The 12,930-nt window shown below is 41.1% G+C and overlaps 1 protein-coding gene across 1 annotated transcript in view; it reads right to left on the bottom strand.

Moving 5' to 3' along the window:
* The window catches only part of LOC120032059 (DENN domain-containing protein 2A-like), a 59,933-nt gene extending 48,047 nt beyond the window's left edge, over nt 1-11,886 (bottom strand). Inside the window, exons 1-2 of the mRNA XM_038978003.1 lie at nt 11,572-11,886; nt 10,437-10,507 (exon numbers count right to left, since the gene is read on the bottom strand). Coding sequence (XP_038833931.1) covers nt 10,437-10,507; nt 11,572-11,664 — 164 coding nt within the window. The 5' untranslated portion in view covers nt 11,665-11,886. The remainder of the gene's footprint in view (nt 1-10,436; nt 10,508-11,571) is intronic.
* Nucleotides 11,887-12,930: the final 1,044 nt, after the last annotated feature.

The following is a 12,930-nucleotide window of genomic DNA, read 5'->3' as shown; positions in this document are numbered from 1 at the left end:
TTAACAAGTCCAATACAGCATATGAAAGGTACACATCTTGTGAATCCAGCCAACATGTCCGATTTGTAAAATGTTTTACAGCGAAAACACCACGTATATTTATGTTAGCTCACCACCAAATACAAAAAAGGACAGACATTTTTCACAGCACAGGTAGCATGCACAAAGCCAACCTAACTAACCAAGAACCAACCAAACTAACCAACAAACAACTTCATCAGATGACAGTCTTATAACATGTTATTCAATAAATCTATGTTTTGTTCGAAAAATTTGCATATTTCAGGTATAAATCATAGTTTACATTGCAGCTACAATCAGAAATTGCACCGAAAGCAGCCAGAATAATTACAGACACCAACGTCAAATACCTAATTACTCATCATAAAACATTTCTGAAAAATACATAGTGTACAGCAAATGAAAGACAGGCATCTTGTGATTCCAGCCAATATTTCTGATTTATTAAGTGTTTTACAGCGAAAACACAATATAGCGTTATATTAGCTTACCACAATAGCCAGAAACACAAGCCCTTCCCCAGCAGTAAAAGTTAGCGATCGTGACAAACCAGTAAAAGATATATAATTTTTGACTAACCTTGATATTCTTCATCAGATGACAGTCCTATAACATCAGGTTATACATGTTGTAACTTTAATGTGTTACAGAGTTAATGTTTAAGTTAATTCATTGAGCTGTATCTAAAGATATTTCTTTACAGTTATTTACATATGTAATTGTATTGGTTAGTATTGAATTACGCTTTTGACTGCAAGTTCCAGAATGCCTTGCAACAGGAAGTAGAGAGTGAACGCGCTAGTTAAGTGCAATTAACAGGTGATGGTTCCTTTGCGCTAGCATCTTACTGGCATTGCTCTGTAGAATCTAAAGTTGTTAAATGTAACGTGATCAAGAATTATTACTAAAAGAAGCTTTCATATCAAACCCGACGTCCCGAGTCATTACTTTGAAGATAGTTATTCTATATTTTGGTGCCGAAACCCGGGATATGAGCTGCGACGAAGAAGCAGCTGAAATGGCTGAGGAGGAACGTCGGCATGAAACCGAAAGAATGAGACGAAAGCGGGGTACCATTCGAGGTGCCACAACACGGATTTTGAATCAGATTGACGTGGAAATAACCCAGTCAAATCCGGATACCGATCACTTGAGTACATTGTTGGAATTGCTGTTAGCTAAGGAGAACAGTTTGTTTGAACTTGATCGTGGAATTGAACAGTTAACCCCATTGGACGGATTGGAGGCAGAGATTGCATGCACGGAGGATTACAAAGAGCGCGTGATCATGCTGAAGAGCCGTGCACAACGAGTGATAAAGAAAAACCAGGATCTCAATCCACTACCAGCACGGGTGAGTGACGCTAACTCCAACAGATCACAGAGACAATCAGTAAGGCTACCAAAGTTGATTATTGAGACATTCTATGGAGATGTCAGTATGTGGCAGGAGTTTTGGAGCCAGTATGAGACTGCTATTCACAACAATGATTCACTGTGTAATAAAGAGAAGTTTACCTATCTGAAAACATATCTCACTGGACCAGCTGCAAAGGCAGTAGCAGGACTGATGTTAACAGACAGTAACTATGATGATGCAATCGCTCTACTCAAGAGCAGATTTGGAAGGAAAGATCTTGTGATTAGTGCTCATATGTCAAAGCTGCTGAATCTCACCCCTGTGAAGAAATCCTCTGATCTAAATGCATTGAGGCAGCTATATGATGAATGTGAAATTCAGATTAGGAGCCTGGAATCACTGGGTGTAGTGTCAGAAACCTATGGAAGCCTACTATGCCCAATCTTACTGCAGATGATTCCAGAGGACATAGCTCTTGACTATAGTCGTCAGAGGGGAGTAGATGATGAATGGAAAGTGTCTGAGATGATCAGTTTCCTACAGAAGGAGGTTCAGAGCAGGGAGAGAGCGCTACAAATGACAAGATCATGCAACCAACAGAAAGAGAGCAAACCATGGAACAAGTCATGCTTCTCCAATGAAATGAAAACAAAAAGACCCAACATGCCCTCTGCTGCAGCACTGCATACAGCCAGCCAGAAGGAACAAAACGGTCTATTCTGTGACAGTGCAGACCACAAATCAGAAAACTGCCCTGACCACAATATTGCTGCACGCAAAGAGAAACTAAAGAAAATGGGAAGATGCTTTGTATGTTTAGGACAGAGACACATAGCAAAATTCTGTAAAGTCAAAGATGTGTCATGTGCAACATGTGGAAGCAGACATCACATTGCTGTGTGTACCAGTAAGAGGAGTGAGGTGCAACCCCCTACTGTTTCTGCAGATGCTGTTGTTTCCTCAGTTATTCCCCATTCAGTGAAGATGAAACCAGATGGACAGAACACTGTGTTGCTACAAACGGCAAAGGCATGGGTAGAAGGCCCATCGGGCAGGAAGATAGCTCGTTGCTTACTAGATGGAGGCAGTCAGAGAAGCTTCATACATGAAAACCTTGTGAAGGGCTTGAAGCTACCAGTAATCAGACAAGAGGCACTCACTCTTCACACGTTTGGCTCCTCTGCCCCAGCAACGTCCCAACGCAACACAGTGAAAGTCATCTTGGAGAATTTCTGGGACAAACAGCAGAGAATAGAGATAGAGGCAATTGAAACCCCACAAGTGTGCACAGCTGTGATGAAGGTTCCTGGTGAACAGATTCGACATGAGCTCAATAGAAAAGGACTGCAGCTCGCAGACTTTCCAGGAGATGACAATGATCCTGAACTCTCTGTCCTGATAGGAGCAGACTACTACTGGCAGATAGTATCAGGCAGAGTGGAGCGACTGACGGAGACGCTGGTTGCTTTAGAGAGCACCTTTGGATGGTCGGTGCAGGGACCCGTGTTCATGTCAAGTGTCGCCGAGGCAACTTGCATGTTCATCCCACTTGAAGACACACTAGTCTCCAAACAACTGCATGCATTCTGGGAGCTTGAGTCTCTGGGTATTATAAGCGAGAAAACACAGAACCCAGAGGAAACTGAGGCTCTACAGAGGTTCGAGGAAACAACCACCTTCAAAGATGGTCGATACCACGTGGAGTTGCCATGGAAACGAGAAATGCCAGAACTCAAAGACAACTATAGAATCGCCAAGAAACGGTTTGAAGGTCTGAAGAAAAGACTGAAGAAGGATGTGACGTTGTACAGCAGATACAATGAAGTGGTAGAGGACTACTTACAACAGGATATGGCAGAGGACGTGCCCAAGGACAACGCATCAAGTGCAGACAACGTAAAATACTACTTACCTCACCATGCAGTACTCCGAGAAGATAAGGTGACAACAAAACTGAGAGTGGTGTTTGATGCCTCGTCCCATGAAGATGGCTGTCCATCCCTCAATGACTGTCTACTCACAGGACCGAACCTGAATCCGGATCTGCTCAGCGTTCTGATAAAGTTCAGACTACATGAGATCGCATTCATGGCAGACATCAAGAAAGCTTTCCTGCAGATATCCCTAGCAGAGAGAGACAGAGACGCCGTGAGATTTCTATGGCTCACAGGCCCACCAAGGGGAGAAAATGAAGAGGAGCTGCGTGTGCTGAGGATGAAAAGAGTGGTATTTGGAGCTTCCCCAAGTCCATTTTTGCTGGCAGCTACAATCAGGAAGCACCTGAAACAATATGAAACAGAACAACCAGAAGTTGTAGAGATACTGAGAGAGTCACTCTATGTAGATGATTTCATTGCAAGTTCACGCAATGTTGAAGAGGCTTACCTTGTGACAACAACTGCAAAGCGAATGTTGTCGATTGCAGGCATGGACCTCTGCAAGTGGATGACCAACTCTCCTGAATTAAAAACAAAATGGGAGGAGAGTACGACAACTGACCACCCGTTGACGCTAGAAACACAAGGATTAGTGCTGAAGGTTTTAGGTTTAGTATGGAGACCGGAAACGGATGACTTTGTGTTTGATCTCAGGCCGCTACTGAGCATTCTAAAGCAAAAGGAAAACACAAAGAGAAGTGTTCTACAGTCGTCTGCACGTATCTTCGACCCTCTTGGTTTCTTAACTCCCTTCACCATCAGGATCAAGTGCATGTTCCAGGAAATGTGGGAGAGGGGACTCAGCTGGGACGAAGAATTACCATCTGATCTGACACGAGAATGGCAACAGTGGTGTTCAGAACTACCCCAGTTACACCAGCTCACCATACCAAGGTGGTACAGAACAGACATGCGGCCACAGAATAGCCACACTCTGAAACTACACGTGTTCTGTGATGCAAGTGAAAGGGCTTACAGTGCAGTAGCTTACTTGCAAGGTGAATCACAAGGCAGGGAAACAACAAGTCTAGTCGCATCCAAGTCCAGGGTAGCCCCACTCAAGAAAATGACGCTGCCACGCCTGGAGCTCATGGGAGCTGTGATTGGAGCGAGACTCGCAAACAACTTGATGACCACACTGAAATTGGAAGAAAAACAGATCCAAATGTGGACAGACTCGATGATCGTGCTGCATTGGATTTGCAGCTCAGCTCAGAAATGGAAACAGTTTGTTGCGAACAGAGTGACGGAGATCCAGTCCTTGACCAATCCAGAGTCATGGTCACATATTGAAGGGAAAACTAATCCAGCTGACCTCCCTACAAGAGGACAAACTGTTCAAAACTTGACACAGAGCGAGCTATGGTGGAATGGACCCAGAATTCTGATATCACCCAATCAGTCCGAAGAGACTGATGATAACAAGGTTCCGGAAGAGGTGAATATAGAACTCAAGTCCAGCTGCCAGGTTACTGTACAACTCGCAGCAAACAGCACAGCAATCACTGAACCTGTGTTGGAGCTTGAAAGGTACAGCAAACTGAAAAGAGTGTTCAGAGTCACCGCCTGGATAAAGAGATTCATAGCCAATGCTCGTACAACCATAAAGATACAAGGTGAACTGACTGCTGACGAACTGTTCGATGCAGAAAAGTACTGGATTAAGGTAACACAACAACAGAGTTTTGGACAGGAGATCAAACTACTGAAGGCAGGAAAAAGCCTAAACAATGACTGTAAAATCAGAGAACTGAAACCGTTCCTGGACGAACACGAACTACTCAGTGTAGGAGGAAGACTGCAACAGTCCAGCTTCACATTCAGAGAGCAGCACCCATGGGTTCTGCCCAACAAGTACAGATACTCAGAAATGCTGATACAGTACCACCATGAGAAGGTGATGCATTCTGGAGCAAGAGACACTCTAGTACAAATCAGAGAGCGATACTGGATCTTGCGTGCTAGGCAGCTAGTCAAGAGCACAGTGGCAAGATATATAGTGTGCAAAAGATTCAAGGCAAGAGCCGGACACCGGGTCACTGTGCCTTTACCAAAAGACAGAATAACTGAATCGCCACCATTTGAAGTCACAGGTGTGGATTTTGCAGGACCGCTCTATGTAAAAGAAAATGGGTCTGTGAAGAAGTCATACATTGCACTGTTCACTTGTGCGGTAACCAGAGCAGTGCATTTGGAACTGGTCTCAGATCAGTCCACAGAGAAATTCCTGTTAGCTCTAAAAAGATTCATCTCAAGGAGAGGATTATGCAAGGTAATCTACTCAGACAATGCAAAAACGTTCAAGAGAGCTGATCAGGACTTGAAAGAGCTGTGGAAGGCAATCGAAGAGCCCCAACTCTTGGCTTTTTTCTCAGAAAGGGGCATCACCTGGAGGTTCATCGCCGAGCAAGCAGCCTGGTGGGGCGGATTCTGGGAAAGACTTGTCAGGTCAGTGAAAACATGCCTGCGAAAGGTTCTTGGGAGAGCTTCACTCAACTTTGAAGAGATGTGCACAGTCCTGACAGAGGTTGAAGCAATTCTAAATTCTAGGCCTCTGACCTTCGTGCACAATGAAGTGGATGAACCACAACCCCTGACCCCAGCACACTTCCTGGTGGGTAAACGACTAACCTCTTTGCCTCCAAAGCCATTTCCAGCTGACACTCAGAACCCAACGCTAAACAAGGAGGACACGACACGCAGATGGAAGTACAGGCAGAGACTTGTGACCAGCTTCTGGAACAGTTGGCGAAGAGACTACTTGCTGGATCTAAAGTCAGCACACCGCTGTGATACACCACAGCCCACCCCACTGAAAGCGGGTGACGTTGTACTCATAGGAGAAGATAACACACCCAGACAAACCTGGAAACTAGGAAAGATTGAGGAACTGTTTCCAGGCCGAGATGGCCTAGTTAGATCATGTTCAGTTCGTACTGTTTCAGGGACTTTGTTGAGGAGACCTATTCAGTTGATATACTGCCTAGAGATCTAGATGAACAAAGTTGTTCATCGGGGGGGGAGGATGTTGTAACTTTAATGTGTTACAGAGTTAATGTTTAAGTTAATTCATTGAGCTGTATCTAAAGATATTTCTTTACAGTTATTTACATATGTAATTGTATTGGTTAGTATTGAATTACGCTTTTGACTGCAAGTTCCAGAATGCCTTGCAACAGGAAGTAGAGAGTGAACGCGCTAGTTAAGTGCAATTAACAGGTGATGGTTCCTTTGCGCTAGCATCTTACTGGCATTGCTCTGTAGAATCTAAAGTTGTTAAATGTAACGTGATCAAGAATTATTACTAAAAGAAGCTTTCATATCAAACCCGACGTCCCGAGTCATTACTTTGAAGATAGTTATTCTATAATACATACACTTATGTTTTGTTCGAAAATGTGCATATTTAGAGCTGAAATCAATGGTTATACATTCTGCTAACTTAGCTACTTTTTCCCACAACATCCGGATTTTTTTCAGACACTTTTTCTGACACACATATTCTGACCAAATAGCTATTCATAAACATAACTAAAAAATACATGTTGTATAGGAAATGATAGATCCATTAGTTCTTAATGCAATCGCTGTGTTAGAATTCTAAAAAATAACTTCATTACAGCATACAGCTTCGGTATAGCTAGAGTACCCAAAAGCTGGGCGCCGACGACTAGTTCACATGTACGACAGATATATGAAATAGCATCATAAAATGTTTCCTACTTTTGCTGATCTTCCATCAGAATGTTGTACAAGGTGTCCTTTGTCAAGAACAATCGTTGTTTGGATTTAGAACGGACTCTTTACCATCTCTATTTAGCAAGCACACTAGCCAAGTGGCACGAATCTCTCCATGTCAACAAACGGAAGAGAACGGAAGACGGCAAAACTCCCGAAAAAAAATTCAATAATCTGATTAAACTATATTGAAAAAACATACTTTACGATGATATGGTCACATGTATCAAATAAAATCAAAGCCGGAGATAGTAGTCGCCTATAACGACAGCTTTTCAAAAGGCAAATCCATGTCCCTCTCCGCGCCTTCCTGAAAACAGGAAATGGGGCACACGTCATTCCATGGGCTGTAATTCGAGTCCAGATCATGTTACACACTTCATTTCTTCTCTCACTCCTTGTCGACATCTAGTGGAAGACGTATGAAGTCCATCTAAACTAATAAATAACAAGGACTTTAATAGGCAGCCCCTGGAACAGAGCCTCAATTTCAGACTTTCCACTTCCTGTCAGGAAGTTTGCTGCAGAATGAGTTCTGTTTCACTCACAGATATAATTCAAACGGTTTCAGAAACTAGAGAGTGTTTTCTATCCAATAGTAATAATAATATGCATATTGTACGAGCAAGAATTGAGTACGAGGCCGTTTGAAATGGGCACCTTTTATCTGGCTACTCAATACTGCCCCTTGAGCCAAAACAGGTTAAAAACATCCTAAAGATTGATTCAATACATCATTTTACATGTTTCTACTGACTGTTACGGAACATTTTGACATTTCGTCTGCTTTAAGTGAACGCGCTTCCTGACTTTGGATTTGTTTACCAAACACGCTAACAAAAGTAGCTGTTTGAACATAAATGATGGACATTACTGAACAAAACAAACATTTCTTGTGGAAGTGGGAGTTCTGGGAGTGCATTCCGACGAAGATCAGCAAAGATAAGGGAAGATTTATAATGCTATTTATGACTTTTGTTGACTCCACAATTTGGCGGGTAACTGTATGGCTTCCTTTTGTGGCTGAACGCTGTTCTCAGATTATTGAATATTGTGCTTTTGCCGTAAAGTTTTTTGAAATCTGACACAGCGGTTGAGCAAGTTTATCTTTAATTCTATGTAAAACATGTATCTTTCATCAAAGTTCATGATGAGTATTTCTGTTATTTGATGTGGCTCTCTGCAATTTCTCCGGATATTTTGGAGGTATTTCTGAACATGGCGCCAATGTAAACTGAAGTTTTTGGATATAAATATGAACTTTATCGAAAAAAACATATATGTATTGTGTAACATGAAGTCCTATGAGTGTCATCTAATGAAGATCATCAAAGGTTAGTGATTCATTTTATCTCTATTTCTGCTTTTTGTGACTTGTGTCTTTGGCTGGAAAAATGGCTGTATTTTTCTGTGATTTTGCGGTGACCTAACATAATCGTTTGTGGTGCTTTCGCTGTAAAGCCTTTTTGAAATCGGCCACTGTGGTGGGATTAACAAGAAGTGTATCTTTATTATGGTGTGAAATACTTGCGTGCTTGAGGAATTTTAATTATGAGATTTCTGTTGTTTGAATTTGGAGCCCTGCACTTTCACTGGCTGTCATATCGATCCCGTTAACGGGATTGCAGCCATAATTAACTTCTTATACCATTTTAAAGGTAATCTTGTTGTTAAATCCCACCAAAGTGTCCGATTTCAAATATGCTTTTCAGCTAAAGCAATTACAAATGATTATGTTAGGTCACACCAAACCACAATAAGCACAGCCATTTTTCCAGCGAAAGATAGCAGTCACAAAAAGCACAAATAGAGATAAAATTAATAACTAACCTTTGATGATCTTCATCAGATGACACTCATAGGACTTCATGTTACACAATACATGTATGTTTTGTTTGATAAAGTTCATATTTATATAAAAAAATGTACATTCACTAGTTCCAAAAACATCAAGTGATTTTGCATAGCCACATCGTTTCAACAGAAATACTCATCATAAATGTAGATGATAATACAAGTTATACACATGGAATTATAGATATACCTCTCCTTAATGCAACCGCTGTGTCAGATTTCAAAAAAACTTTACGGAAAAAGCAAACCATGCAATAATCTGAGACGGAGCTCAGAACAATAGTCAAATTAGCCGCCATGTTGGAGTCAACAGAAACCAGAAATGACATGATAAATATTCCCTTACCTTTGATGATCTTCATCAGAATGCACTCCCAGGAATCCCATGTCCACAATAAATGCTTGATTTGTTCGATAATGTCCGTTATTTATGTCCAATTAGCTACTTTGGTTATCGCGTTTGGTAAACATTTCCAAAGTCACGAAGCACGTTCACTAAAACCTGATGAAATGTCCAAAAGTTCCGTAACAGTCAGTAGAAACATGTCAAACGATGTATTGAATCAATCTTTAGAATGTTGTTAAAATAAATTTTGAATAACGTTCCAACCGGAGAATTACATTGACTTCAGATGAGCGATGGAACGGAGCTGCCTCTCATGTGAACGCGCATGGTCAAAGAATGTTCACCTCATGGCAGTGGTGACTAATTCTCCTCTCATTCGGCTCCCCTTCACAGTAGAGTCATCAGACAAAGTTCTACAAACTGTTGACATCTAGTGGAAGCCGTAGGAAGCGAATACTCATTCATATCTCGCTGTGATTTCAATGGAATCTTGGTTGAAACTCGACCAGCCTCAGAATTTCCACTTCCTGTTTGGATTTTTTCTCAGGTTTTTGCCTGCCATATGAGTTCTGTCTTACTCACAGACATAATTCAAACCGTTTTAGAAACTTCAGAGTGTTTTCTATCCAATACTAATAATGATATGCATATATTAGTAACTGGGACTGAGGAGCAGGCCGTTTACTCTGGGCACCTTTCATCCAAGCTACTCAATACTGCCCCTGCAGCCATAAGAAGTTAAGGAACATTCCAGTCTGTTCAGTCATTGATGGGAAAGTCAGGGTCTTTAGGCTGGCGGTAGCATAGATGTCATGAGGACAGGCCTGTGACTGACCATATTCTTCTCACAGATCTTCAGTAAACAAACACATACTTGGACCAGAGCCACTTGGACCAGAGACATCTAAAAATGTTTTGTTTTAGATGGAAATAAGCAAATAGAGGAAGTAAGCATTCTGCACCCAAATAAAAACGTAACAGTCGTTAATTAAAGAGAAACTGAATTAGTTGTATGTGTGTTGAGGGTTTTGAATTGGGAAATGTATTAGTAGTTGAAAGAATAGTATGGCTTAAAGGTAACCACTTTACGTTGTAACCATGATCTTCTTGGTGATCTTTTTTTCAATGGACCCATAAATATTCCCCCAACATTACAGGTCCCCACTCTCATCATACTCACTTGTTGACAATTTGGTGAAGGCAGTCCTGCCCTGCAGTCATCCTGCTAGCAAACTCCATTCTCAGCATACACTTGTAGATAGAGAGACAGGAAGATAGAGACACGTTTTAAATTACAGTTACACACAAAGGGATACAGCAGAAAGAGAGAGAGATCAGATATTTTGGATTCCCTTAATCCTAGTTCTAGAGTCATGTAGATATGTCTATGAAGCCCATAAAATCCCTAGCCAGACATCTAGAGTGGAGGCATCTCTGTCCCAGTGAGACTGGATCAGTGTAAGAATAATATCCTATAACTGATTTTCCACCTCTCATTCACATCTCACATCTGGTTTCCTACAGTATATTGCACAGCCACATAAGTCTCATACAAAACCATGACAAAAGTAGTTCAGATCCCATGAGGGGCTAAGTCAGCACACAAATAAAACATTTGAGTCACAAATCACTATTGGAGTGGGAGTACTGATACTTTTTAACCCCCGTCACTGTCACAATGGCGAATATTAATGTTTTAACCACCCAGCTCGCTCCTCTATGAGAGTCAACTCTGTCTCTGTCTTTCGGGTCTCAGGGCGTTGTCTCTCAGTTCACTGGCCTCTGAGAAGATCTTGGGTAGAGTTTCCCAAGCAGCCCCTTTTAGACTGCATATCTGCCACTTGAATAATGTTTACATGTCCTACATTACTCATATCATATGAATGTACTGTATTTTATACTATCTATTGCACCTTGCCTATGCCACTCGGCCATCGCTCATCCATATATTTATATGTTCATATTCTCATTCACCCCTTTAGATTCGTGTGTATTAGGTAGTTGTTGGGGAATTGTTAGATTACTTGTTAGATATTACTGCACTGTCGGAACTAAGAAGCACAAGCATTTTGCTACACTCCCACCATGTGTATGTGAACAATAAAATGTGATTTGATGCTGTATACTATGTCGTAGATAAGATGAAAAATCACCAGGGGTTCACAAACTTCTGGATATACAGCAGGACATACATAATATCACATTATTATCGTTCATCAGCCTTGTAGAGGTCTAGAATTTTGACACAGGACAAGAAATTAATACAATATTATAAAACTCAGCCAATGTACAAGTAGTCATCAAGTCGTCCTTACCTTTCTCTGTTGCACAGACCTTGTGAGTCTACAAGTGGAACAGGAGCTCATTTCCACATTAGTGACCCTTGATACAACAGCATCATTATCCATAACATCCTCAATCACAAGCAGGTCAACTCCTCTCTATATTGTCATACTAAGATCTGCCTCTCCTTTCCCACGACTCCAACACTAGTCATCAATCATCTCTCACACACTGTGGAAAATATCTCTGGGCTTATTATGAAGACGTGTATCTCAAAGGTTGCATTAAGTCCAACGCAGCTCCAAGGCTTTAGTAGTCTGATTTAGTATTTCCCTCTATATGCTTTATTTGCCATGTATCCTAAAGGAATAGCTGACCCCTTTCTCCTAAGCTCGCTCTCCCACTATAGCTGCAGACCCCTCCCACTCTTACACAATGGTCCCTTCCCAGCTAACTGAAAGTTCTGGTTCCTCGCCACCACTTCTCATCTTAAGCCAGATCATTGAACCAGAAACGGTGACTCCGGTCATGACGAACTAGCGACATTCTGGATAGGCCTAAAAAAAAAAATTATAATCTTTTTTTATGCCTATCCGGAATGTCACTAGTTCGGCATGACCGGAGTCACCATTTCTGGGTCACGAATATGAAAAAAAATACTACTTTTACGTGAAAATGATTTTAAAATATATTTTTTTAGGCCTTGCCAGAATGTCGCTAGTTTGGCATGACCGGAGTCACCGTTTTTGGGTCACGAATATGAAAAAAAGAATCTGCACTTTTTTGTGAAAATGGTTTTAACATATTTTTTTTAGGCCTTTCTGAAATGTCGCTAGTTCGGCATGACCGGAGTCACCGTTTCTTGGTAACTAATATGAAGAAAAAAAATCTGCACTTTTTCGTGAAAATGGTTATAAAATATTTTATTTAGACCTATCCAGAATGTCGTTTTTTTAGGCCTTTCCGAAATGTCGCTAGTTTGGCATGACCGGAGTCACCATTTCTGGGTCACGAATATGAAAAAAATGTTTTTTCCCATTTTCCTGAAATAGTTTTTAAAATCTTTTTTTTAGGCCTATCCGGATAGTCGTTAGTTCGGCATGACCGGAGTCATGAATATGAAAAAAATAAATAAAAAATCGTGAAAATGGTTTTAAAATATATTTTTTAGGCCTTGCCAGAATATCGCCATTTCAGCATGGGTCACGAATATGAAAAAAAAATTGCACAAATTCATTCAAATGGTTTTACAAATCTTTTTTTAGGCCTATACAGAAGGCCACCATTTCTGGCTCACGAATATGAGAAAAATGTTTTTTTACTTTTTTATGAAATAGTTTTGAAAATATTTATTTAGGCCTTTCCAGAATTTTGCTAGTTTGGTATGTCCG

This window comes from Salvelinus namaycush, chromosome 38, assembly GCF_016432855.1.
Source record: "Salvelinus namaycush isolate Seneca chromosome 38, SaNama_1.0, whole genome shotgun sequence".
NCBI classification, from domain to species: Eukaryota; Metazoa; Chordata; class Actinopteri; order Salmoniformes; family Salmonidae; genus Salvelinus; species Salvelinus namaycush.
The sequence above is the reverse complement of the archived record's forward strand: the minus strand, read 5'-3'. Positions and strand labels throughout refer to the sequence as shown.